The following is a 25077-nucleotide window of genomic DNA, read 5'->3' on the forward strand; positions in this document are numbered from 1 at the left end:
TCAGCATTGTCTTTAAAACCATCCTGGATGAAAGAAAGGATGTTTCGTTTTCTTAACCAGTAGTTTTACAACCAGCAGCTACAAAACAGAAAAAAACACAAGCTGAAAGGTGAATATGCAGGGAAAAAAACTTCACTGGAATCTCATAGCAAAAAATGTAGTGTAAGGTGATACTATGAACTGTTGGAAAAAAGAAATTAATAGTCACATTCTGAACCAATTAACATAAAATTTATTTTCAGACTTCAGAGTTTTGACTTAGTTACAGATTTCGGGAATGTCTGAATTCCAGACTGAAGGCTGTTCTGTTGCTACACAAAAAGCAATGCAAAATAAGAGAACAATGACTACATCTCCTGGTTAAGAAAGACACAGGCATCATGATTGTACAGCTGATGACGAAAGGTACAAAGCTATTTGATCTTTTGGAAGCAATTCCAATGGTAAAATACTTCAAAACATTATTGCATCAAAATTTTACCCTTCTGCTTCACAAAACTTGAAATATTTTGAAAGCTCTCTTGCACAGAACAAACAAAAGTCTCTGAAGCATTTTAATTCTAACGATGCAATAAAATAAACATTATGAGAACCTTCTGCTGGCAAGTCTACCGAGCTCTGACTTCCAACAACAACAGAAGTATTTTCAATTACTATAGCTCAGAAAAACTTACAGTACACGTTTATTGCATGAAAACATCAATTTCAGGGATCTGTCTGATTCTTTCATTTGTGGTTAGTGGTTCTTATATTTTTGACATAACTTGCACCACATCCTGCTAAGTACATCCACTAACTACAGAATATACAGCAGATTGAATCAAATAGGGCAAGTCTATGCAACCCTGATGGAGACCCAACCCATGACAATGCACAACATTTTCTTTTAAGATAGCCTGTAGCTACAAGATATCATCTAATAAATCGTGGATCATAATGATGGTATTAAACACAGTAGGTATTATTAGAGTTAGAAAATAGCACACCTTTTTACCAGTTACAATGATTTTCCATGCAATAGTATTGAAGATAAGCAATGAAGTTTGAAAGGCATAAACAAGATGGAAAAGGTAAGAAGATATACGAAGATTAGTAAATGGGATAACACTCAAGTGTGTGTTTATGTGTGTTAACTGTAAACAGTAGCTCTACTTAGGGAATATTTCGCACACTTGAATGGCTTCAGCACTAAATATGAATTAGTTAATATGTGGAAATAAAGCTAAAAGTAAGACTCCATTCTTCAGTAAGGTGAACATGTGAACACTGGCGATGTAACTGAGGTTACAAGCTTGAAAAATTATGCTTAAAATATAGGCACATGATTCTGAATGCACAGGTCACAGAGTCTGCGACAAGCAAGCACACGTTTTGATGGGTTTGCAAACTATGTCTTGCTTACTATCAACTTTCTGCGTCGAACTGCAATTTCCTTGAAAGCAGCTGAATTTAGATTTTACAGTGATTTTTGTCTGTTTCATATTATGACATCATATTAATACATTCAAATAGTTGCTCGGAATAAGATAGTACAAACTTGGTGCAGGAGGACGTAGATCAGAGTGTGGCCAGCATTGTCAAACAGGAGATACACAGCTTAAGTATTATATAAACTACTTTTCCCCAAAAAGCATTAACATAGACACAAAAATTTTAACAAGACATATCAAAAAATAAGGCACATTTATCTTGATATGGTAATCTTGAAATAGAAAACTCACTTCAGAGAACATTGATATCTAAATGAGTTTTATAAAAAATCTTGTAATCATGATAAGCATGGACATTTCTCATCATGTATAATGGAATAATTGCACATATCCCAGTGTGTCAAGTAACAAAAAGGGAATTTTATTAAATGATTCCATTGCAAAATTATTTCGTAGGTTCATGTTTTCCTATTTACATAATTCAGGTGAATGGCAGATGTATTAAAATCTACCACCACTTGTCACAAGTACTGCAGGCTTTCATTTTACCACAATTAAAGATCCCCTTTTCGTTGAGTAAATTGAAATTAATTGTGGAATAATTTGACATTATTGTCATTGATATAAATGATTGCAGATTTTTGGAAATCAGCTAGTAACAAGTACATTTTATTGTGTTTTCTTTCAAAGTTGAATCAGGGCTTTCTACACTGAATTATTTATACATAAATTTATCAGCAATCCGCAAAGAAAGCTGCTTAAAACCCAATCCCCTTCTTATGAAAATTAAAACACCAGAAACATAATTAGCATTTGACCTGAGATTTAATCTGTTGAGAGGTTAACATCCTTATAAATTTCTTCACTTGTTGCACTAATGTGTTAACTTATACTGATGTTGGTATTTTATGGAGAAAAAAAACAAACAAACAACAAAAAAAAAGGTTGCTTGCAACATGGCTTTTCACTGTGTTGGTAAAAAAAAAAAAATAATTAGACAATGCATGTTTTTCTCACAGTATCCAGAAGCTGGAATAACAATAATGTGCTTCTTATTGCACGCAAAATTTTGAGGAGATACTTGCAGATTCCTCTTCTCTATCTGAGTATTACATCCAGACTTCATCTTAGTCGAATCCGGAATGTATTTATCTCCATAGAACTCATATTTATTTCACTTATATTTCTGGCATCTGGAGGTGAATGCATCAAAGATAAAGATGCAGGTGTAAGACTTTCCACATGGAATTTGTTAAAGAGTTTATGCACCTTTACCTGCAGAAAAAGAATAAATAAATTAGAAAATACATTAAGTACCTTAAACTTTACTTCAATTTTATCTCCAAAATGCCAGGCAAATACCTTCACAATTATCAGCGCAACAATTCTTGCACCAAAATTACTGACTATTTCTATAACACCCCAAACTCTATACACTTGATTCAAGCTTTTCAGGTAGAGTTTGCTTGCCATATTTCAAAGCAAGTAAGGTAAACCAGAATATTTAAAACATGATCAGAAATACTTGGATTAAAATTCTCCTTGTATCTAAAAAGAAAAAATATATATATCAATTTTTCAACAAATAAATCTGTTTCAAGATTTGCTGTAAAAAATTTTAGAGATTCTAGAAATTATTATCCAGCCTACTGCTCATGGTATCATTTACAACAAAGATGCATGATGTACACATGATTGCATTTGCAAAACATTCAGATATTTGTATGCTTTAATAAGGAAGTTTTCAAAGTACCAGTCACATGACTTGTAGATAAGTTTAAAAAAACTATTCAAAAGAAAACACTTCAGAATTTTTAAAATAACTCTCTTTGGTAAAGTTGCTCATACTGTACCATTCAAAAAGTGTTTGAGAAATACTGCTGTTATATCAAAACTGCACTTGCAGGAAGTTAGTAAGACTAAATTTGATCTAAAAGTTAACTTGCAGATGCTTACATGGTAATTTCCATGCAGCAGCAGCACCACATCCTTATTAAATGGCAAGTATATTTCAAGATAAAGTTAGCTATAATTCTGTATTTCTCGAGAAATATCGATTTACACTTCAACAATAATTTACTTTTTTACTGTTATTGCAGTACTTGCAAGGTAAAACATCCATAGAATATCAGCATACCTTTCCCTGAGTGGTGGAACAGAGCAGACCCACATCTTTGTTCGAAAACCTACAGTCAAATCCCTTCCTGTGAAGAATCAGAGCAGCTTCATCAGACGGCTCAGTATCTGTCTGCAAACAAACCAGAAGTTACTCAGAAAGTTGCAGAGCCAACAAGACATTTTAAGACCTTGTAAGATTGTCATTACCTTAAAATGAGGGAACCACTCATACCTTAAATAACGTTCAGCCTGAACTGAACACGTTTCTTTTATTGTCTATAAGATTAAACATAAAAATGACTAAATAGCATAGTGATTTTACATACACAGATACTATCAAATGTGAATTTAAGTGGTGAACAAAAAAATTCAGAGCTCAATAAATTCACATGCACAAGAAGACTCAGAATTTAAGTGTATCTATCATAGTTTTACTAATGGGCTTCCCAGGAAAATTATATGGCAAAAACAGAAGAAATCAGAAAGCACATTACAATATGTAAAAGTAATTACAATAGGTAGCTTTAAATACTGTAACTATGCTGTAGCAAATTTTCCTTTTGCAAATCTGCCCCATAAAATCTCACATGGCTTAGAAGTTGTGTGAAACCACACACTAGCATACAAATATTAAACAATTACAGATAAGACATGTGGTGCTCTTGAGCCTCAACAGGCATCACAGAGTAATCCAAAATCTCAAATTTCTGATTTGGGATAAATTTCTAAAATCATTTAGGACGAACAGTCACATAAATACTTGAAGTCAGAATCTTGTTTTGACACGTATTTTTCAGCAAACAGTCATATCCCAGAGAACGGAAAGCTTCCCAGATTGAGATACTTTTCGTAAATACAGTAAGGCATAACAAAAATATGAACTGTACAGTAAGAGTAACAAATGAAATTCTACTTCTCATTATTGATGCATATGCAGGCACACTATCTTCACAGCACCCACAAGTGGCCTGCGACGAGTTTTCCTACATGCCACAGGCCGTTTGTTGTATCACTATACTTACCTGTCATTTATTTTCTATCACATGATTTATTTCGTTGTATTTCCTATTTTAGTTCTCCAGCCCTTCATTTTATTAAATATTTAATAAAGTGGTGTAAGTTTTTTTGTTCGTTATTTAAAACCTTGTTTAACTTGAACTGGGCACTGACATTTTTTCCCAGTAATCTCTCTCATAGTCACATTCATTTTTGTTACTTAAATAAGATCTATTGCCTTGGAGAAGCCTAAGTCAACAAGCATTAGCCATTTTGTGAAGCTTTATCTCTCTGAGGTGCAACAAATAAGCAGTATCAATAGATTAGGTGTTCAGATCCATATGAAGTTTCTTCTGATAGTGTAGATCTTGGAACAATATCTTTAACAAGTTTCTTTGAAATACAGCATGATATAACTTCACAGTACTACAAATTCAGTTTTAAATGTAATTCAGATAATAAAATGGTAAATTCAGGTTTTTTTTAAAGCAAGTTCTCCCTTTAGAACAACAAAAATGTACCTAACAGTACGTGGACCTGAAATATGATAATATGCAGCAAGATGTTAACGTGTAAAAATGCTGCATAGTTTACAAAACCAAAGCACATCTCAGTTTGAGAAGATTTTCATGAATAACACAGCTTTTAACCACCTAAAATCATACTGTTAATTAATGAAAGATATCCATGGTAAAATGATTTAAACAGGTTTAGTACGCCTACTTAATATCTATGGTGGCTGAAAAAGTTCTTACATTGTTTATTGAAACAGCAGCTCCATTCCAAGATTAAATTAATAATAGTGATGCATCAAGATTATTTTCAGTTTCCAACTATGTAATACTTTGTCAGCCACATGGAAAAGTGCTGCACTTAAAAGTAGATATTTTTATGCACACAAAATGTTACTGTCTAAACATCAGATTAGAGATGTATTAAAATTCATACTAAAAAAGCCTGACTTCTGATGGGGTTAACTGATGTTAAGAATGACAAGATAGTAAGAAAGTATCAAAACTTTATCTTCAGTAGAATCATCTTGTAGTCACCTGCATAACAAATACAGTGTAACTGACAGTATGAAAATTTCACTTCTTAAGTTTTTAAAATTAAATATTACCTTAATTAAGATTCAAAATGTTTAAAACATAAAGGTAATTAATGGTGCCTTTGGGAAGAGAGCTTTGATAACATAGTACTCATGATTTTACACTTTCTAGGACTTACTATGCACAGAGCATCCATAATCCATTACTAAAAGAGGTGTAAGACTGAGCAAGCTGCCACAGTTTTCACATATACTTTATCTATTCTTATATCAACTAAGGGAATGTATGAGCAAAAATGAACATAACTTACGTCACATATACCCTCTAAATATAGCTATGCTTCCTCTACAAATTTCTGAATGTCTAGAAAACATAAACATCCTTAATCTTGCACAACAAAAAGCATTTATATTTGGTATAAGGGGACAAATGCACTCAGTTTTTAAAATCTCAATGTCCTGTCCTGTAGGCAAAATCTTTGCCAAACAAGATATATGGTGTTAGGCTCCTGCATGATGGGATTACACTCAATGGCATTTTTCCCCCCACAGGGGAGGAGAGTTTAAAGCGAAGTAAGAATTTCCCTTTTTCTCATTTACGTTTTGCTGTATTTTCATGAATTCTAATCTCTACCTTAAATCTTAAATATATATATTAATTTAGTACCCTTTTATGTGAAATTGTTATAACACCATTTCTTGAAATTCTACTCCTTGTTTAACAATCAACACAACAAAGAAAAGGTGATGCGTATTAGTAAATGACTCTTAGTGGAAAGATATGGAGGTACTCCACGACACATCCTGACCCACTCCCAAGACAATATCAAGCTGACAGCCACTGCTTCTGTTTCATGTGGGCACGAGCAATACAGGGAAGGAGCAATGAGAGAATTAATCAAGAGCTACAGAAACATGGGAACAACGGTAAGGGACTCAGGAGCATTTGCTGTTTTTTCATCAGTCCTTTCAGTCAAAAGGAAAGAATGACCAGTACTCTTTAATAACCTTGTTAGTGACACAGATTACGGGACTGAATGCACCCAGAGCAAGTTTGCTGATGACACCAACCTAATTGGTGTGGTTGACGCAGCAGAAGGAAAAGATGTCATCCAAAGACATTTTGATATGAAAGATGGGCTCTTTTGCGCCTTAAAGATACCTTCCATACTCAGATGATTCTACGATTCTAGGATCTTTGAGGTTCCTTACAGCCAAGGCCATCCTATATTCTACGACATGATTTTTCTACACCACTTGGACAACCACAGATCTAAGATTCCAGATGGGATCTGTGTAAGGGGGCAAAAAGAGCTGTCACAAGTACCTGCCAAGCCACTTTCAAAAGCATACCAGCAGTCTCAGTAAGTGGGGATTTCCCAGAAGATTACAGGTTGCCAAAGTGATGTGCATCTACAGGAACGGCAGGAAGGAGAAATAGGGGATTAACTGGCCTGTCATTGTGATCTTGGAACCAGGGAAGGTCATGGAGCAGACCATCTAAAGTGCTGTCATATGGCATGTGCAGGACAACCAGCTGAACAAAGCCAAACAGCACGAGCTTACGAAAGGCAGGTCCTGCCTGACCAATCTCCTTCCAAGAGAAGATGATCTGCTTAGTGGACGAGGGAAAAGTTGTGGGTGTAGCTTACATGGACCTTAGCAAAGCATTTGATACACAGCTTTCTCCTGGAGAGACTGGATGCAGATGCTCCGTCTGCTGGGTAAAGAACAGGCTGGATGGCCAGGCCCAAAGGGTTGTTGTGAATGGAGTTAAATCTGGCTGGCAGCGTGTCACAAGTGCCATTCCTAAGGACTCAGTATTGGCACCGGCTTTGTTTAATACCTTCATCAACCATCCTGTCATTGTTGGGGAGTGGGTGAATCCCCAGCGAGTTTGCCAGTGACACCAAGTTGGGTGGCAGTGTTCACCTGTTTGAGGGTAGAAAGGCTCTACAGAAGGATCTGGACAGGCTGAGGTTAATGAACTGCATCCAATTTTACGGCATTCTACAAGGCTAACCATTGTGTGCAGCAACTGGCTGTCAAACTTTGCCCGGGTGATAAGGAACAGGACTCAATGAAATGGCCTAAGCTTGCATCATGGAAGGTTTTGACTGGATATCAGGATGAATTTCTTCCCACAAAAAGTGCTTAGGTGCTGCAAGAGGCTGCCCAGAGAAGTGGTGGAGTTGCCATTCTTGGAGGTGTTCAAGAAACATGTGGATCCGGCCCTGAGGGACGTGCTTTAGCAGTGGACTTGTGATGTTAGGTGGATAATTGGGTTTGATGATGGCATGGGCCTTTTCCAACGTCAATGATTTTATGAACACTTTTTGCAAATTTTTTTGTAAAACGTTCAAAAAAAAAAAAAAAAAGGAAAGAATCACCTACCCACGATCAAGAAAACTGCTTATACATTATCCTACTGCCACTTCTCATTAGGACTTAGGAAGTTCTAGTTAATACACCTCACACTGAGAATCCTACACAGATGGCATTTCTTCACTGCTTTTAAGAAAGCAAGCGTTAGTTGAAGATGCTTTAGAAATATCTCCTTCTGCATGATGTCATATGGCATGGAATACCCCTCTGGCCAGTTTAAGTCAGCTTTCCTGATTCTGTCTCCTCCCAGCCCTTTGTTAGTATGAGCTGAGAAACTGGAATGATCTTGGCTCTGTACAACACTGCTTAGCAATAATTATAAACATCAGTGTGCTATCAACATTGTTTTTCTCCTGGAACCAAACCTTATACCAGACACTCTGGTAGAAGTGTCTCTGGTAGAAGAACACAATTCTGTCCCAGCTGAAATTCAGACACTGCCTGGGTTTTCTTTTTAAAACATACCAGAGAACAGTTTCACAAGAAGCCTGGATGGTAGGTAGATATTAGTATAATTAAAAAAGGTCTTGTACTGAAGTCTAAGAATAGTGTAAGAATTTATTCCAGTGGGTGTTAAGATGTGGTAGACTTTCATCAGGTCCACCAAACAGAATCAGGCTTTTTTAAAAGCAAAAACTAGTATACTCAGAGCAAGGTTTACTGAACTGAAATTTAATTCTTAATATGGAAGAGGCTGAAGTATTTGATCTAAGAAACCTTTCTTTGCTCAAACTGTGATCAAATCTATGAAAATACATGCTCTCCAGAGATAGAATAAAGTACTGTGCATTTTAGTACATTGTGAAATAGTAGTTCTTCTATTTCACAATCCTTCATGACCACTGTGTAATCACAGTTCTTGCAGAATTAACAAAAACAAATCATTACAATGTAGTAATAATATATAGAATGTATCAAATACATTATATAATGTATGAAATACATGTATAATACATACAATGTATGAAATTCATAAGCTACTTTCCTAAAGTAAAGCGCTTGATTGGACTATATTAATAAGACTGCTGATTAAAAAGCTGCTTGATCTTACCTTTGATTGGACTGTCCTCAGATTAACTATATTCATATCGCAAGGCATAGATGACATGAGTGGAGAAAAAGTATTCAGCATCTCTGGGACACCTGAATCTGCATTTGTTGTCATTGGAATTACAGGATGATTTAAGAAAGAAGACGTCATATGGCTAAGAAGTGAGGGAAAACTGACTGATGCCTTCTCTTCATTCTGTAAAACATAAGAGAAAACAGTTATAGAATCAAGTTACTATACCAACGTCTGAACTTCTAAACCCATTTGCCTTACTAATGATTCCACTAATTTAAGAGGAACTCTTACTCTACAGAATGTCCATTCAATGACTTTTGGAAACTTCTGATCACCTGCAAGTTGTATTTAGTGGTAGTAGGAGATCCTTCTCATTTACAGATCATTACCATGTCTTTTAAAAGAGTAATCAGATATCTCCTTTTATACCATTATGCAGCTTCTCATGTTAGCAAATTGCTCTCAGTTATTCAATATTTACCTGAATACTGAAACCAAAATGCTCTTTTGCAGACTTCCTTTCCTCTATTTCTTATTTTTTCACACTGTGTTCAGATTCACTTGAATCCTATCTCTCACTTTATTTTTATATCTAATATCTTAAAACTGTTTTCTGGAGGAACTTGCAATCTTTGTCTTGATCTATAATGCAGCTTACTTTCAGTGGTTTTATTTCAACACTATGCCAGCAGGAACTGAAGGGAATCCTTCCCCGGCTTTTACTGAACAGTTCTTTGAGTGCTTTTTACACGGCTGCAGAAACTGTATCACAAACCCTGAAATGAATAAGTCCTCATATTCACACCAGCTACTTAAAGCTTTATAAGAATCTGAAAAAGAAACCTAAAAAGTCAATTTCATTCAGTCAAGGGAACACATGAAAACTTATTCTTGCTCTCACTTTTCTTTGTATTCTTCATCACATAAAATCCCTACTTCTTAAAACAGGTGACTTTTAGTGAAGACTTTGCAAAAAGTTTACAGCCTCTTAATCTTTGCCATTTTAAATTTGCATTTTAAGATAGGCTGAAACCATTAAATTAAAAAATAAACAGGAATGCTTAAAGCGAACGAGATTATCTATCAGTTCATAATGGACAACCATAATAGTAATTCCTATTCTGGAGTGTGCATACATATTAATTTTTTACCTTTGCAGAAGCATTAAATACATCTGACAGTGTAGCAACAGAAAAAATGCCAGAGCTGACTTGATGCAAGTTGATAATTTCTGTTTTGTTGGTGGTTCTTTTCATAGCAATGACTAACACCAATTTGCTTGTTTGGTAGCTACTAAGCATTGAGGTTAATCTTTTTATGGATGTATGATGGTCCCCAAAATTACATTCCATAAATTGAAAAAGTTAATAGTTGTAAAGGAGTTCTCCCATGTGCATCATTGCGTTTATCTTCATCTGCTATTTTACTGCATGCTTTGAAGTCCTTCTGTGATTCTACAGGTACCTTCATTTTGTAAATTATTTTATACAGTTCAGCATCACTGGCAATTTTTTTTTTAATGTTATTTTCCACTTTTTCGATTAAAATATGAGCAGACTTGCTCAAAATACAATTAAACCTAACAGAAGCCTTCTGTTCAAGTGACTGAATGAACTCCTAAGCCCACAAAAAAATATAAACATACATGTTTTTTTCAAGTTAAAGAGCACTGTTTGACCTCAAAACAAATGCTGGCTGTTTACTTTTTTCCCCATGCATGTGCTGAAGTCAGTTACAACACTTTATCATCAGTTTTCTTACTATTCTTCAATCATCTTTTTTTTTTTTTTTTTTTTTTTCTGTAAAAGAACCTGCTTAGATGTGTCAGGCAACTTTAAAAGTAGCATCCTTAAATATCATAAAAATGCCACGTGAATTAGTCAAATAATAAATTCGTCCTAATTCCAGCCGCAATACTGGAGGGCAGGAGAAGACAAAAGCACTGTCCAGCAATCACAGTTGTTTGAGATTAGTTTTTCGTATGCATTTTTTGACTTTAGGCTTGCATACTCCAAAGCATTTCACAACACAGACTTTGCCAGAACTCAAGTTCTTCCATTTCTTCCCCTGGTTTTGACCACTGCCAAACATACACTATAAACACATCAAAGTAAGAGCTGTACGCCCGTTTTTTTCCCCATGTTTTATCTATATGCAAATTTTCACTGTAAGACATCCCACATAGTTGGAGAAGAGCCACAATTCATTACCGAAACAGTACCTGATAACTCATTCAATCAACTAGTACTTTATGAATGGAACTACCGTGCTGAGGTCATCTGACATGTACAGAAGTGAGAATTTACAGAATGCTTCTGTTCCATGTATAGAAAAATATATATCAGACAAGTGTGACATCCGTGAGTTAAAACCTCTCCTAAATCTTCTAAATGTGGAAAATAGGGAAATAACAGGAGACAAATTTGTGTATTGGTTGACATGAGATTAATAAAGGGCTCACTGTATAAATATCTGGTGAATTCTGAGACATGTCTAGGAAAGGTTGGCCCTCATGAGGGCTGAGAGGTCTAGATATACTGGAGCATTGGACAGTTACTGGTGGCACGAACTTCCACAGAAGTTAAATGCCTGTTGCTGCACCTGGGATAGAGCAATGTGAGATAAAAGCACTCATGGGAGACAAGTGACTTGAGAGCAGCTCAGCAGGAAAGGTCCTGGGGGTGCTGCTAACAGCAGCTCAGCATAAGCAGCAGTGTGCCCTGGCAGTCAGAAAGGAAATACCACATAATGGATTAAACACAGCACAGCCAGCTGGGCAAAAGAAGAGATTCTCCATTGTGCTTAGTGATGCTGCAGCCTCACCTTTAATTCTGTGCCGGGCTGCAAAATATGAAAAGTACAAAAATGGTTCTTGAAAGTATCCAGAGGAGCAAAGTTGGTACAGGGCTGGCAGGCATCCCCTGTGAGGAAAGGCTGAGGACACTGGGCTGTCTAGCCTGGAGAAGAGGAGGCCAAGTGGTGATTTCACTGTTCTTGGCAGCTTTCTGAGGAGGGGAAGCAGAGGAAGGAGATGGGCTTTGCTCCTGGAAGCTTACAGCAGGACATGCAGGAATGGCACAAAGCAGAGCACAAAGAAGGGTCAGACTGAGAACTGAAACAATTTCTTTATCATGAGGGTGATCAACCTCTGGACCACTCTTCCAAGAGAGGTAGCAGATGTCCCATACCTATCAGTGATAAGGAGGCATTTGCACAATGCCCTTGATAACATGGTTTTAACTAACTTCTGATAGAGCAAATTCTCAGCTACACTATTTTTCAATATAGCTATGCATTTTTGCCAGAAATGAACACGAGCCTGTTCGGCAAGGATCAATGAATGTCAACAGACGCCATTATTTCCACATGGAGGAATTCAATGACCCACCTTTGCTTCACACACACTTCCATGTCAGACACCACACTGCCAGACTTCCTCTGCTGCCATCTGTCACATAGCAACAATATAACAAAACATTGGTGGTCAGGTTTAACTTTTACTGCCATACCACCAACATCTGCCTCTGACATCGTGGGCAAACATAATAAAACAGGAAGCATTACTTTCAGAGCAGCCCTTGTAAATTTTAAAAAAGAAGGTATTTTTTACTGTAAAGATGCAGTAAAATCAGTCTCAGTTGAGAAACCAGAAGAGATGAAAATAAAGACACTGAAAACTTTCAAGAAGAATATAAGCTGGAGAGAACCATTTACTGTCATGGACAAAGTAGTCAGGGAACTCTGATCAGAAACACAAAGAGTGGCTCTTAACCTCCTAGATTATTGAAGTAACTGAAGATTGCAGGAAAATGACCTTGAGGGACTCTGGCAAATGCAGAATCAGAGCTGAATCAATTTCACTCATCTTTGCTCCTGAAGTGTTTAGATGTTTTATCACAGTCAGAAACATTCAACTTGAGCATTATCAACATTCAAACTTTTAAAAGCTGCACTAAGATGGAGATTTTATGACGCATCTTGTGTTCCCGTATCTGGGACATCAATCTGCACCAACAGAACAGCTGCAGTCAACAGAATGGAGAGTGAAGCAAGTGTCAAAACCTGCCAAAGACTAAATAAAGGAAAGGGGTTTTATGAACATCACCAAGTTTGCTGTTACAAAAATTCCAGAAGGAACACCTCAAAGCCCAGTTCTCTCCCCTATAAGCATTACATCCACAAAAGGATTGGAATTGCCTTCCCTTCTTAATCAAATGATATAACATTTAAATAGGACTCTGTAGAAATACAAAGAAGGGAAGGCTTTTTTCCTGTAAACAGAGCAGATTTGTAAGAACAGTTACTCTGTATAAACATTCGCTGTGTGTGTAGTTTCCAGCAGTACTCTGCTGATGCCATGTCAGGTTGGACGTGAAGAAAAATCTCTGCTGAGAAAGAATGCTGAGGTATTGCAACAGTCTGACCAAAGAGCGGCAGTCACTGTCCCTGGAAGTTTTCAAGAAAGCAGATCTTGCACTAAGTGACATGGTCTAGAGCGGCCATAAGCATGGGTTGATGGCTGGACTAGATGATCTTACTGGCCTTTCCAATCTCACTGATTCTAGAAGATACTGTCCCACAGTCTCCATCTAATCAAAGTACTGTTCTCTCAGAACTGACATTGTTTCCTCAACTTCAGTGACAATGTTCAACAGTCAAAGTTTGGAACTGAGCTCCACTGGCAGCTTTGTAAACATTAGATATTGGCAAGATTCTGACAAATGCCACTGATACAGCTGGCTTAATTTCTTCTAATCAAACTAAATACTGCTTTTTAGAACTACCTTGTAGCACATTCACATACAATTATCTGATTGGAAACAATCGCTCTGAAATTTAACCCTGCAATGATTTTACAAAGATGTACACAAATCCTCATATTGGTTCTTTCTCTGTCATCAAAAGTAAGTTGAATAATTCTGAATTCTCAGATTCATGGGAAAAACAAAACAACAACAACTACTACTACAACAACATAACAATAAAGCAAAACAGACTCCAATATAACACTATGTTACAGTGTGCAACAAATTCTAAAGATGGCCTCATCTCTAGCATGCACCCTTATAGCAGACAAGAGCTATTCTATCAATAAAAGAAGAATGGAACACATTAAGAAAAGTCTCAAACACTTTTCTGTTAAGAGTTTGAATCGAGGAACTGGGGTCTTTAATTAGAGGGGAAAAAAACACTAATTAAACTCTTCAGAAATCACTTAGTAATTGAATGGAAGAATGAACAGAATAGAATACAGTAAAACTGAAACAGCTGATAATTGGACTTCAAACTGAGCTAAAAGAGAAACAATTAACTTTTCAAAAGGCAAGTAATCTTAAATTTCCTATGCAAAAAATTAAGGAAAGCAAGCCAGGGCAGACAGAATATCAAATCACAAATCTTGATTATTCAGTTTTCCTTTAGATACTTCTCTACGAAGAACAGCGCAAATGTGGAAAGATATTTCCACACAAATAAAACTCTAAAACTACACCAGCATCCAAACAATCTGACTGAGCTGCTGAAATGTGGATAGTGATGTGGATCTCAGTGCATTCCAATAAAATCTAGAAAGAAATAGAATTCTGTGCTTAATTCTTGCTTAATTTAGTAACATGTTTCAAGACTTTTTAAGGATCATGCTAGGTCTTTACCTGTGAGAATGGAATATTTTCACTATATTTACTTGGAGGGTACACTAAAAATACAAGCTGAAAGGGGTCCCTGAAGATTCATTATAAATGACACAAAAATTATGAGGGTCTGTCAGGTACCCATGAGGGTACTTTGTCCTCAGGAAATTTATTTTTCCAAGGCCATTAGAGTCAAACTTGCTGGTCTCTAAGACCACTCTTATCCTAGTTCAAAAGACTGCTGTGGTCCTGTTTTCCCACTCCAAGCAGAAGCAAGGCCTGTACCCTCAACAGGCACACACAAACACACCACTTACTTGGCTAGCCACACAAATGAAAACAGAGCCTTCAACAGAACCCACAGAGCACTCAAACATAAACAGAATAGACCTGACTTGATCCTACAGCTGATGAGGCCTAGAGTTCACTGGTGAAACATCATCACTGTATTAACTTAATATCCACTGATGCTCAATAGTGTGGACTTTAAGTCTGTCTGATATCCAGGCTTGAATCTTAGGCCTCTTAACCACTCACTATATCAGTCTTTATATCATTTCTGGTACAGGCTCCTTACACACCAGCTTCAAGTTTGCTAGCAGTTCACATGCACACACAGAATAAGGGCCTTCCGACTACCTGGCAGCTAGTACTGTTGTTTTTCTTCTCTTAGTCTCATGGTCTTTTTCTCCATCAGTTAACCAGTAGATCCCTTACTCATTCCTTAGACTGATCTGAAACTGTCCAACTGTTCTCATAGGCTCAGAGTAAATGATGCACTCGCACAGAAATAGGATTGTCTGTAGTAACCAAGCACGCGCCCTTTTATTCCCCTTTTCCATCTATTTCCTGTGAAGAACACAGTTCTTCCCCTCCCCAAATCCCTCAAGTCTGGCATACTTACAGGCAATCACCTCCTTAGTCTTAATAAAGTGATTTCTGCTGAATCATGCTATTGAAATTCACACTAGTAAGAAACTAAGTGACCTTCAGCGGTCTCAAGAGTAGCCAATTCAATGTTGCACATTACTCCCTAACTAGGTTCCTGGGGTTGCTGTCATTTTTTGCTGGTCCCTTGATCACTGTAAGGTCCTTGTGTTTAACTAATCTTTAGTCAGATGCCATAACGTCAATCACATTCTATAAACGGATTATTTGCCGAACAGCTACAAAAGAGCAAAAAAAAAAATTAACTAGCCACCATGACCAGAAGCATACTATAACACTTAGTGGTTGACAAGTATGAAGTCATCCATAACGTTGCACAAAAAGTATTATAACACACATTTTGAGCAATGAAAGAATTTTATACTTCATTCATAGCCTCTCCCTCCAATTTGATCTATTTTATATTACTCTTAATGTTTGTGTTTTCCAGTAATGGTGCAAGAGTAAGAAGAATTGACTTAATATCCAAAGAATTAATGCATGCCAGAGATGTGGAAGGGACACTGTGCAAGATACTGCTTCCAGTTGACTGGGATGAACTTCTGCTGTCCCAGAGGATGACAGAACACAAATCAGAAATTTTCTGGAGTTGTGCTATGATGAGGAAGTAGCTTGCCAAAGTGATCATGATGACAGAAGAATAATATAGATCAGTATGTACTATTTTTATCTCCAGTGAAGCTATCTGCACCAGAAATTTGCTGCTGATGGGAATTTCTTCATGTTGATAGAAACTACCTGTTCCACATGCAAACAGATCATACCATTAGGATTTATATTACTTGAGAATATAAGGAAAAGAAGCCTGACTTGCAGCATCTCTCTTTCCTTAACGAAGAACTCTGTTATAGCATAAGAACTTGCAGAGCAAATGACCTGGCCATCCTAGAACATGACATACAGCAAAGTTTAGATTTCAAATTGCACCAACTCAGAGTAGCCTTCAAAGAGACATACTTTCCTACTTTGGCCAGTTACATTGGCTAGGAATGGAGAAACGAAGCTTTAATACTAAACATACTATTGAAATAAAATACTATCTTTCTGAAAAGAATTGGCAGACTAGTATACACGAAAAGATAAATGAAACAACCCAAGAAAATAATATAATTCACTGCAGATGCGTTCATGCTGTCATAGTTTTACAATTTTTGTTACTGGTATTTCACATCATAAAATCAGGGAGTTAAAGAATTAATGCTCCAGTTCTGTGGATTGTCAATATTTCCAGGTAACTGGTTCTTAGAAGAGAACTACGTATCCTAGAAGACTTTTACTGTTTTGTTTCCGTTTTCCATTTAGAAGGAAAGATAAAACTGCATCATGAGACTGTCCCTCCTTTTACTGCTCACCTCTGTAATATGTGCTTCCTAGCTGTCATGCCTTCAGTGTCACAGTAAGGCCTTTGGTTTTGAACACTCTCTCTCATTTTATTTGATTTACCAGCTTCATTTCCAATTATATTGTATGATATCGTGTTATCTCGCATTCCACTGTCATACTTAGTAAACTAGTTTTCTCTATTAGCCACTGTTTTTATTTTTAGGCCCATCTCCTTACCTTTTCCCCTTTTTCCCTTCCTCCTCTCCCGTGGTGTAGGTCTGTGGGTCCCTCCGCTCCATTAGTTATGGAACTGGGACAAAGCGGCCCAAAACCATTCACAATTACACTTGCTAAACTATGCTAATGAATAGCAGTGTACAGTAAACAGCTACTACATGAAGTATGTACATGCATTACAGATAGTCACTTCATATAAGAGGCAAATACAACTCAATAATCAGACAAATGGTTATATAATCAGGCATATATTTTCAGAGAAAGTGGTACTGACCATAAGAAAAAAGAACAGCTGTATGTGATGGAGAAAAAAGGAGTTTGATTATATGACTGCCACATATTTGTGATTTTATGAACAGCCTGTAAAACTGTTTCTCTAAAAACCTTCCCCAAATCATAGCAGATTTTTGAGCTACTGGCTCTTTGCTTGAAACTACGCTATAAACCCACTTATAAAAGCTGAACAAGTCAAGCTAAGGTACAAAATACCAACATCAAGAAGAACATGTCTGCTTGGAATAGCATCTTTTTCTCCAACAATACAATTGATGAAATAAATATATTACTTCTTCATACAAATTACGTGCCATTCCCATTCTTATACTAATATAAAACATTGAGGCTTGGAAATAAAAAGGCACTAAGGTTTATTTTTAATGAATTTTATAATAAGTATAATATAAAGGCTATATTTTCAAAAATAAAGCAGCATTTAGTATTTTGACAGACCAGTACTAATAATTGTGCTCTGTTTCATTTTCAGATAACATAATGATCCCTTTAAAAACAAAATGCAATTGATTCTTCCTGAACGATCTGAGGAAAAGAGGAATGAATATGAGAAGAAAAAAGTCAGAAAGATGTGCAGAGCCAATCAATGCTTGCAAGGACAAAATGAACATAAGCAGAAAAAGTTACATCTAGGAGAAAGTGTATCTAGAATTTGTATCAAAGCATATTAATAACACCAACAGAGGGCTCAGAGACAAAGTTAGTAGTAAATCAGATGAATGTAATTGAAAGTGAAATGGGATTTGTCCAGCTCTTGCTATGTACACAGCTTACTTAATGTACAATACTATCAGTTAATACATTTTTTGTAGTATCCAAATTCAGGGCACAGGGCAAAATCACTTAAACTAACCTGAAGCCAATTGCATGGAGGTGGTATCAGCATGAATATCTATTACTGGTGAGATGAGCTAAAATTCAACAGACAACATCCAGGAAACACTAGGATTAGGCTACAGCAAATACATTAACGTGATGCACATTTATTTCAGTTCATCTTAAAGAATCTTCATATCCCACACTTCAATTGCATTCCTTCTCCCAAGTAGAGTTTCACAAAGAGCAGAAAGACTCCTACTCCTAAGAACTTTTTTTGAGAAGAGACAGAATTAAATTGGAAACCACTTTAGGAAAAGCCTGTACTGACATAGATGCCAAGTAATCAAAAATCTCTCCTTCCTCCCACTGTTCCTTAAGTAAATAACAAGACAGGTCTTGACAACAAAATTAAGGTCAGTGTATGAGTCACACAGTGCATCCCATCACATACATAAACTACACATAATTTCTCCGTAATCTCTTCTGACAGGGCTATTATTAAATGATTCTAACAACCACCTCCCGAGTAACAATGCAGTAAAAATGTATTTGTATATTTTAGAAAACATTGAGACAGGGGAGTACTCCCCCTTCCTTATTTCAACACATCTGAAAGTTACAAGAATCAGAAAACGTAACAGATGTTTGAAAATTTTCAAGAATCAGAAAGCTAAAATACTAATGAGGAATTCCAGATCTAACATCAGAAAGATGCAGTTCTGAGTTCAAACTGATGGTCAATCACAATTAACAACCCACTAAATATAAAATAACCCATGTTATTTTGCAGAGCAGTCTGTGTATGCATACACTAGTTTTCTTTTAGAGGAAAAGTATCAAAGAAGCTCCCTTACAAGTATGCAACCGGTGTGTTACAATGATTAGTCCTTTGAATCATTTTTAAGCCTCTTCTAATATAGAAGTAGATCTGTTTTGAGCAAGGTTTGGACAGTAAGACTTCTGGAGGTACCTATGAAAGTATTTTATGATTCTGTGGAAAATAGCTGAACTGCACACAGTGCAGATGCAAGCACCATGGCACTAATGGCACGCTCCTCCGGTAGTCCCCTAATGTACTTGATATATAAAAATTGTTTTCTGTGTGTCCAGTAATTGTATTTTACTTGCTTCACATTTCAATTTAATTATTTTAATTCAATAATTAATTTACTTAATATTATTACTCTGGGTACTAAAAAGTTTATTGAAGCAGCATAGATCTCTCTGCAGGTCTCTTCTTGCCAAGATGGTAACAACTACTGCTGTCAAAGCTACGTTTCCAGCACTTCAGTGGATCAGCTATTTCCAAACCACATTGCTAACTGTTAGTGTACTACCTACATTACACAGGACGAGGAACTAGAAAATTATAGCGATATGTGCAACCTTAAAAATATGTCAATCATGCTGGAAATTAGCTCTAGGCTTGATATTATCAACCTCTCACAGTGCTTGGTGGTATCTACCATAAAGCAGAATTTATTTCCATTTATCTGCATATTAATTAGCACTTCAGTACACAACTACTCATCTTAAGCCATGTGACAACTTCAAAATCTACTCAGTGCTGTCATCATGATTCTACTGCCTCAGTACAAAAATGTACTTTTCATTTTATCCTTTTCTAATCGTAGAAAGGAGAAAAATGGAAAGAACAGTTAACTGAAAAGATTAATATACAAAACACTAAAACAAGATGTACAAGAAAAAGGATTTTTTTTGTTTCTATTTTCCCAAAACCACAGTGAGCTGAGGAGACTTACTTCTAGATCTAAATATTTCTTGTTAAATTTTATTTCCCAAGAAATTTAAGTTCAGTTTTGTTCCACCCATTCATTCCAAATTATTTTTCACCACTGTTCCAGTTTCATTAAACTTTGATAAGAAAAAGTCTCACTAACTACCAATCTCCTTACCAAGCTTCTCGGAAAAACAGAAATAAAAGGCAATTCATATTTAAAGAAACATTCCCAACAGTACCTCAGTGATGCACTGAAGTATAAAGTGAACTGTTTAAACTGACTTGCTAGTAACGCAATAAGTATATATACAGTCTCCAAAACATATAAAACACTTATCACCTCTTATCCAGGTGACAGATAAGGGAGGAAGGCAAGGGTAAGAAAGGAGGTATTTCTGTGATAAATTGTTGAAGATGTAGAGCTTATGGTGAGAATGTGCAAGCAATCTCAGAAAACTCCCTAGAGAAGCTCATTGAAAGTCTTCTTTACTAAGCTCACCACTTCCACAACAGAAATAAAAATTCATATCTTAACCAGACAGAAAAATCCAGGCAGTAATTCCTACCGCATCTGTTCCATGCCTTCTTTCAAGCAGAAGTTGGAAGACATTAGCTGTAATCTTGTTATCTTGGACACCTTGTCCAAGGCCACGGTTGTCATCCTGCATGAGTCGACGATCCATGATTACTTCCAATTGGCCTGAAAATACAATGTAAAAATTGTAGTGGTAACAGAAGTATGATAGGTTTCTATTAAAAGTAGAAAAATATTCTGAAGTATAAATTATAAAAATCACAATTTCTCTCGTTCATATGGAGGATTAATAGTAGATTCAAATTGTTAGGACTGATAGAGTATCTATGATTTTGGCTGTAATCTTCCAAAATTTTAGTGTATAATCCAGTAGAAGGTTTAGTGAAATTTTTAACATAGTTCTCCGCACTGAAATTTCGCATGAAAAACTGTTAACCAGTTCTTGCAACAAATATCAAGAGAAGAATCACCTCAAGCAGCTGCAGAGAGATCCTTTCTATTGGAACATCAGCTAACGCATTGTAAAATGTTTCATCTAATGCTACACAAAACATTGCACTTCTTTTTTTTTTAAAATTCTTTTAAAGAAAAAGCAGGTAGGCAATACTAACAGTAAATACCATAATATAAACACTTTTTTCACTTGAGGGAAAAAGGAAAATACCAGATGAAAACTAAGTATAAATATCTGAGTTTATACACTGAACTATAGCACTGCCATTGAGAATACCCCTTTTCTCATGATGCTAAATCATAAATACCCTTATGGAAGATAAGTTTATTTGTATATTTGTAATTCCAGAGGGAATGCAGCTCAGGGTATGTAATTGAGGTTATTGTACATCTCCTATCTTCCTAAATACTGGTTCTTCCTTTCCCTCACAAAAATAGCCCAACAAAAGATCAAAAGCAACAGATTTTGTGTACCCAGATCAGAATTTAGATGGAAATTTATAAAAAACCATCACACTTAGAACTGTGAAATAAAGCTAGGATTGTAACTCAATTTAGTAAGTTTTCATAGATTGCAGTATGAATATGGGTTGAAAGACAAATGGAGCATGTCTCTGAAAAAAGCTAGAACCACAATAAGAGAACAAATACATGATAAATTTTCATTAAAGTTTTCAAAGAATGCTTAGGATATTAAGATCTGAAATGATACAAACAAGTTTCCAGCATTCTTTAAGAAGCTAGGAGGTGACAGGTGACAAAATGCAGCTCATAATTTATAAGGTGATTGTGTACATAACATACAGAACATGTACAGAACATAAAAACAAAATAATCAGCACTGCTGAAGTCAGGTAAAAACCATCTCAAAATTGGGTTGAAGAAAAATGATGCTAAAACCTCTGGCTTAAAATGGAATTAGAAGTATTTTGTGAGGCTCCAGGACATAAGTGATTACTGCTACTCCATTAATTACCCATTAGACTGCAGGGAAGGCCATTTCGCAGTGGTAGATGTGATCTAGTTGGAGGTGGTCTTAGTGCATGCAGGACAATCAACTAAATAGTGAATTAGAGCAGAACGGGATGCGACTTATATCGTGAATGATGTTCAACATCTAACATTAAAAGAAAGATTACACATCCAATCCCACAAATGGAAAGAGAGCCAGAAAAGTAGCAATAAAGACATAGCAAATGCATTTTATGGGTTTTGATCAAATCTCTTAGAAGCTGATACTGAAGACTGATAACTGTTCAGTAAGAAATCCAACTCTACACTACTGTGACTGTCTAACAGTATATGAATTAACTGTTTCATAGTAAGAAACTGCCTCTCTAACACAGGAAGAGGAAAAAAATCAGCTGTTCAGAAAAATTCAAATGGTGAGTTATGCCTTGAGACATACTGTTTGCTACTTAAGGCATCCACTTCAATTGTAATGCTTTTGATTTTTCTTCCAGTACCCTTCAAAAAAATTGTCACAAAACACTGAGCATAGCCAAAGAACTTTCAGCTTCATTTTTGTTCTCTATTAAGGAGTCTCAAATATCCTCAGGAGAAATATGGTGAACACAGTAATTTTATAAAACATTATTTAATGATAACAAGTGAGATGAATGCATTCATCTTCTTATAGTGGATGCAAAGTAAATATTTTATGTTGCTAACTAGTTCTTGGACCTTAGGTGACATAACAGTTTGCTAAAAACAGTCAGACAATTAAATGATTAATACCACTAAAAAGCATGGAATACATCTTCTGCTCTTTGATTTAACTGGGTTAGGGGAAAAATTTCTTACGTCCTCAACTTGATTAAACCAGTGCTCACAGAAAGACAATTTCTCCCTGATGTTTATCTGTAATACTGCATACAGCACTACCTCAACTCCCTGATTTGAAGACAGAGGACTTTTCTCTGCATCTTGCAGGCTGCATGTAATTTTGTGATGCATAGACTAAGCTAAAGCACAAATACGGGCTCTATTTCAAACAATTGAGCCTCTGAAGATTTTGTCTTCATCACCTGCTTACTTAATGGAAATATATAAAAACTCAGTCACAGCTGGAGAACCTTATTTATTTTCTTCAAATATGAGTAGGTATCCTAATGTAGTAATCTCTGAATGAACTATTTCAGATAACAATGGAAAGATCTTTGTAATATCTATCTCTTACTTACCATTTTTCAAGCTTGCAACACCTAGAGATTGAGCTGAATGAAGTGTCAAACGAAAACCAGAATCTTGGATATAAGTCATTGTAGTCATAGGATAGATATTTGCTTGAAGAGGCAATTTGCTCATCGTCAGTCTGGGCTGAATCTACAGTACATACACAGACTTTGATAAAATATATTTTTTATCCATTTGAATTTCAAAGACATTCTCAGACATCAATCCCATATGTGCTTTAGAAGAAATGACTGACAACCAGCACCAAAGTATCCATTCAACTGTATTATTTAGCTTTTTGGAGATTTGTGGCTAGAACTACCTATTTGGAAATGATAACTTCAATGTACTTTCAGATCAAAGAACATTTTTTCAAAACTGAAAGATTCATCAAGGGGATGTTCAAAAAAAAAAAAAAAAAAAAAAAAGAAAAATCAACTATAGAATGAGAGAAAATATTTTCTCCTGTAGAGAGAGCCAGCAGTGAGTAGATTCAAGATAGCAGAAAAAGCAATTGTTGCTATATAATGAGGACTTACTTAAGCACTGGAGAAATTTCTTTATGGTACATGAAAATGAATAATATTATTAAAATTACTTTCATTTTTAAATATTCACTATCTCTAGCAAAATGCAGCTCTACACACTAACAGGCAGAACAGCAGGCATGCTTTTAGTATATTCACAGTACCAACTTTTAGAAAGGAAAGGTCAGGAAAATACACTTTCTTTTGTCTGTGCTTCGAAGTCCAAGAATAACAGTCATGCTATTTCATCAGATGTATTACCAATAGTGTGTATCATTACACTCTGAAAACGCACCATCTACTTATTTCTATCACAGCATCAAGTATTTGTTCTCTAGGTTATTCTCAGTAACTCTACTGGGAAGTGCGCTTATACTTAGTGTAAGACCAAAGGCCCAAATCAAATAGGTGAGGGAGAAAAGGCACACAAGAAGAATAGCAGAAAGGCTTATTGTGTGTTGCTGTATTAAACTTCTTGTTTTCTAAAGGATACAGAGGTATAGTTAATGAACATTGCAATTTGAAAGAAAACAATTGCTACATCATCTCATCTAAACCAATTTTATAGTAGGGATACACTCTAAAAGTCTTTTAAGTGATAAAGTTGACTGTAACATGAGCATTTGATTAATATGATTCATTCTTTAAAATTAATTGAAAACTGAGACCTTAGCCTTTTAGAATTAGTAGAGAATAATTACCTGATATCCATTAAGATCAGTATAGAATCTATTTTGACTGTTTATGTCAGATGAAATTCTCATTGCAAGCTCACGATTATATTCTCCTCTGATATCCACAATATTGGAAACCTCAAGAGACTGGCCTTCCAAACCTAAACGAAAAAAGATGCTTGTCAAAAAAAACTTAAAATTTTTAAAAGCTATTGCCAGGTATAAGAATTCCAGTGATCACAGAATATGATACAGTTTTCCTCTACTATTTTTACTTTCATATCTAAATAGGCATTTTAAGTCAGGTCAGTTATGTACCACGTGATACAGAAATGCTTCTAATTCAGTACTCATTAAATAGTTAGTGTGAAACCTTGAACAGAAACAGAACTTGAACAATTAGAATATTCATGATAAGAATCAGTGGAGGTTCTGATAAATCAACAGAAAATACCATGCAACTTTCAATTGTAATAGCTAATATGTTGGAAAAAGAATCGTTCACAGCATCTTGATTGTTTTCTGTTTTAAGCAAAACAAAGAGAATCTTCTAAGGAAAGTGAAAGACAGAAACAAACACTGATATGCTGACAATCAGGATGCAAATCTTTGCTAACGGGTAACAGTTGCCCACTTTATTAAAGGGAAAATTAACTATCTGAACATGCAGACAGATGCTCA

At 35.8% G+C, this 25077-nt stretch overlaps 1 protein-coding gene across 1 annotated transcript in view; it reads right to left on the minus strand.

The window, feature by feature from the left end:
* Nucleotides 1-214: 214 nt before the first annotated feature.
* MAN2A1 (mannosidase alpha class 2A member 1) overlaps nucleotides 215-25077 on the minus strand; it is a 111277-nt gene continuing 86414 nt past the window's right edge. Inside the window, exons 17-22 of the mRNA XM_042864935.1 lie at nucleotides 24424-24557; nucleotides 23204-23345; nucleotides 20599-20732; nucleotides 9029-9223; nucleotides 3568-3678; nucleotides 215-2705 (exon numbers count right to left, since the gene is read on the minus strand). Coding sequence (XP_042720869.1) covers nucleotides 2553-2705; nucleotides 3568-3678; nucleotides 9029-9223; nucleotides 20599-20732; nucleotides 23204-23345; nucleotides 24424-24557 — 869 coding nt within the window. The 3' untranslated portion in view covers nucleotides 215-2552. The remainder of the gene's footprint in view (nucleotides 2706-3567; nucleotides 3679-9028; nucleotides 9224-20598; nucleotides 20733-23203; nucleotides 23346-24423; nucleotides 24558-25077) is intronic.

This window comes from Lagopus leucura, unplaced genomic scaffold, assembly GCF_019238085.1.
Source record: "Lagopus leucura isolate 7727_CA_CO unplaced genomic scaffold, USGS_WTPT01 Super-Scaffold_774, whole genome shotgun sequence".
Lineage (NCBI taxonomy): Eukaryota > Metazoa > Chordata > Aves > Galliformes > Phasianidae > Lagopus > Lagopus leucura.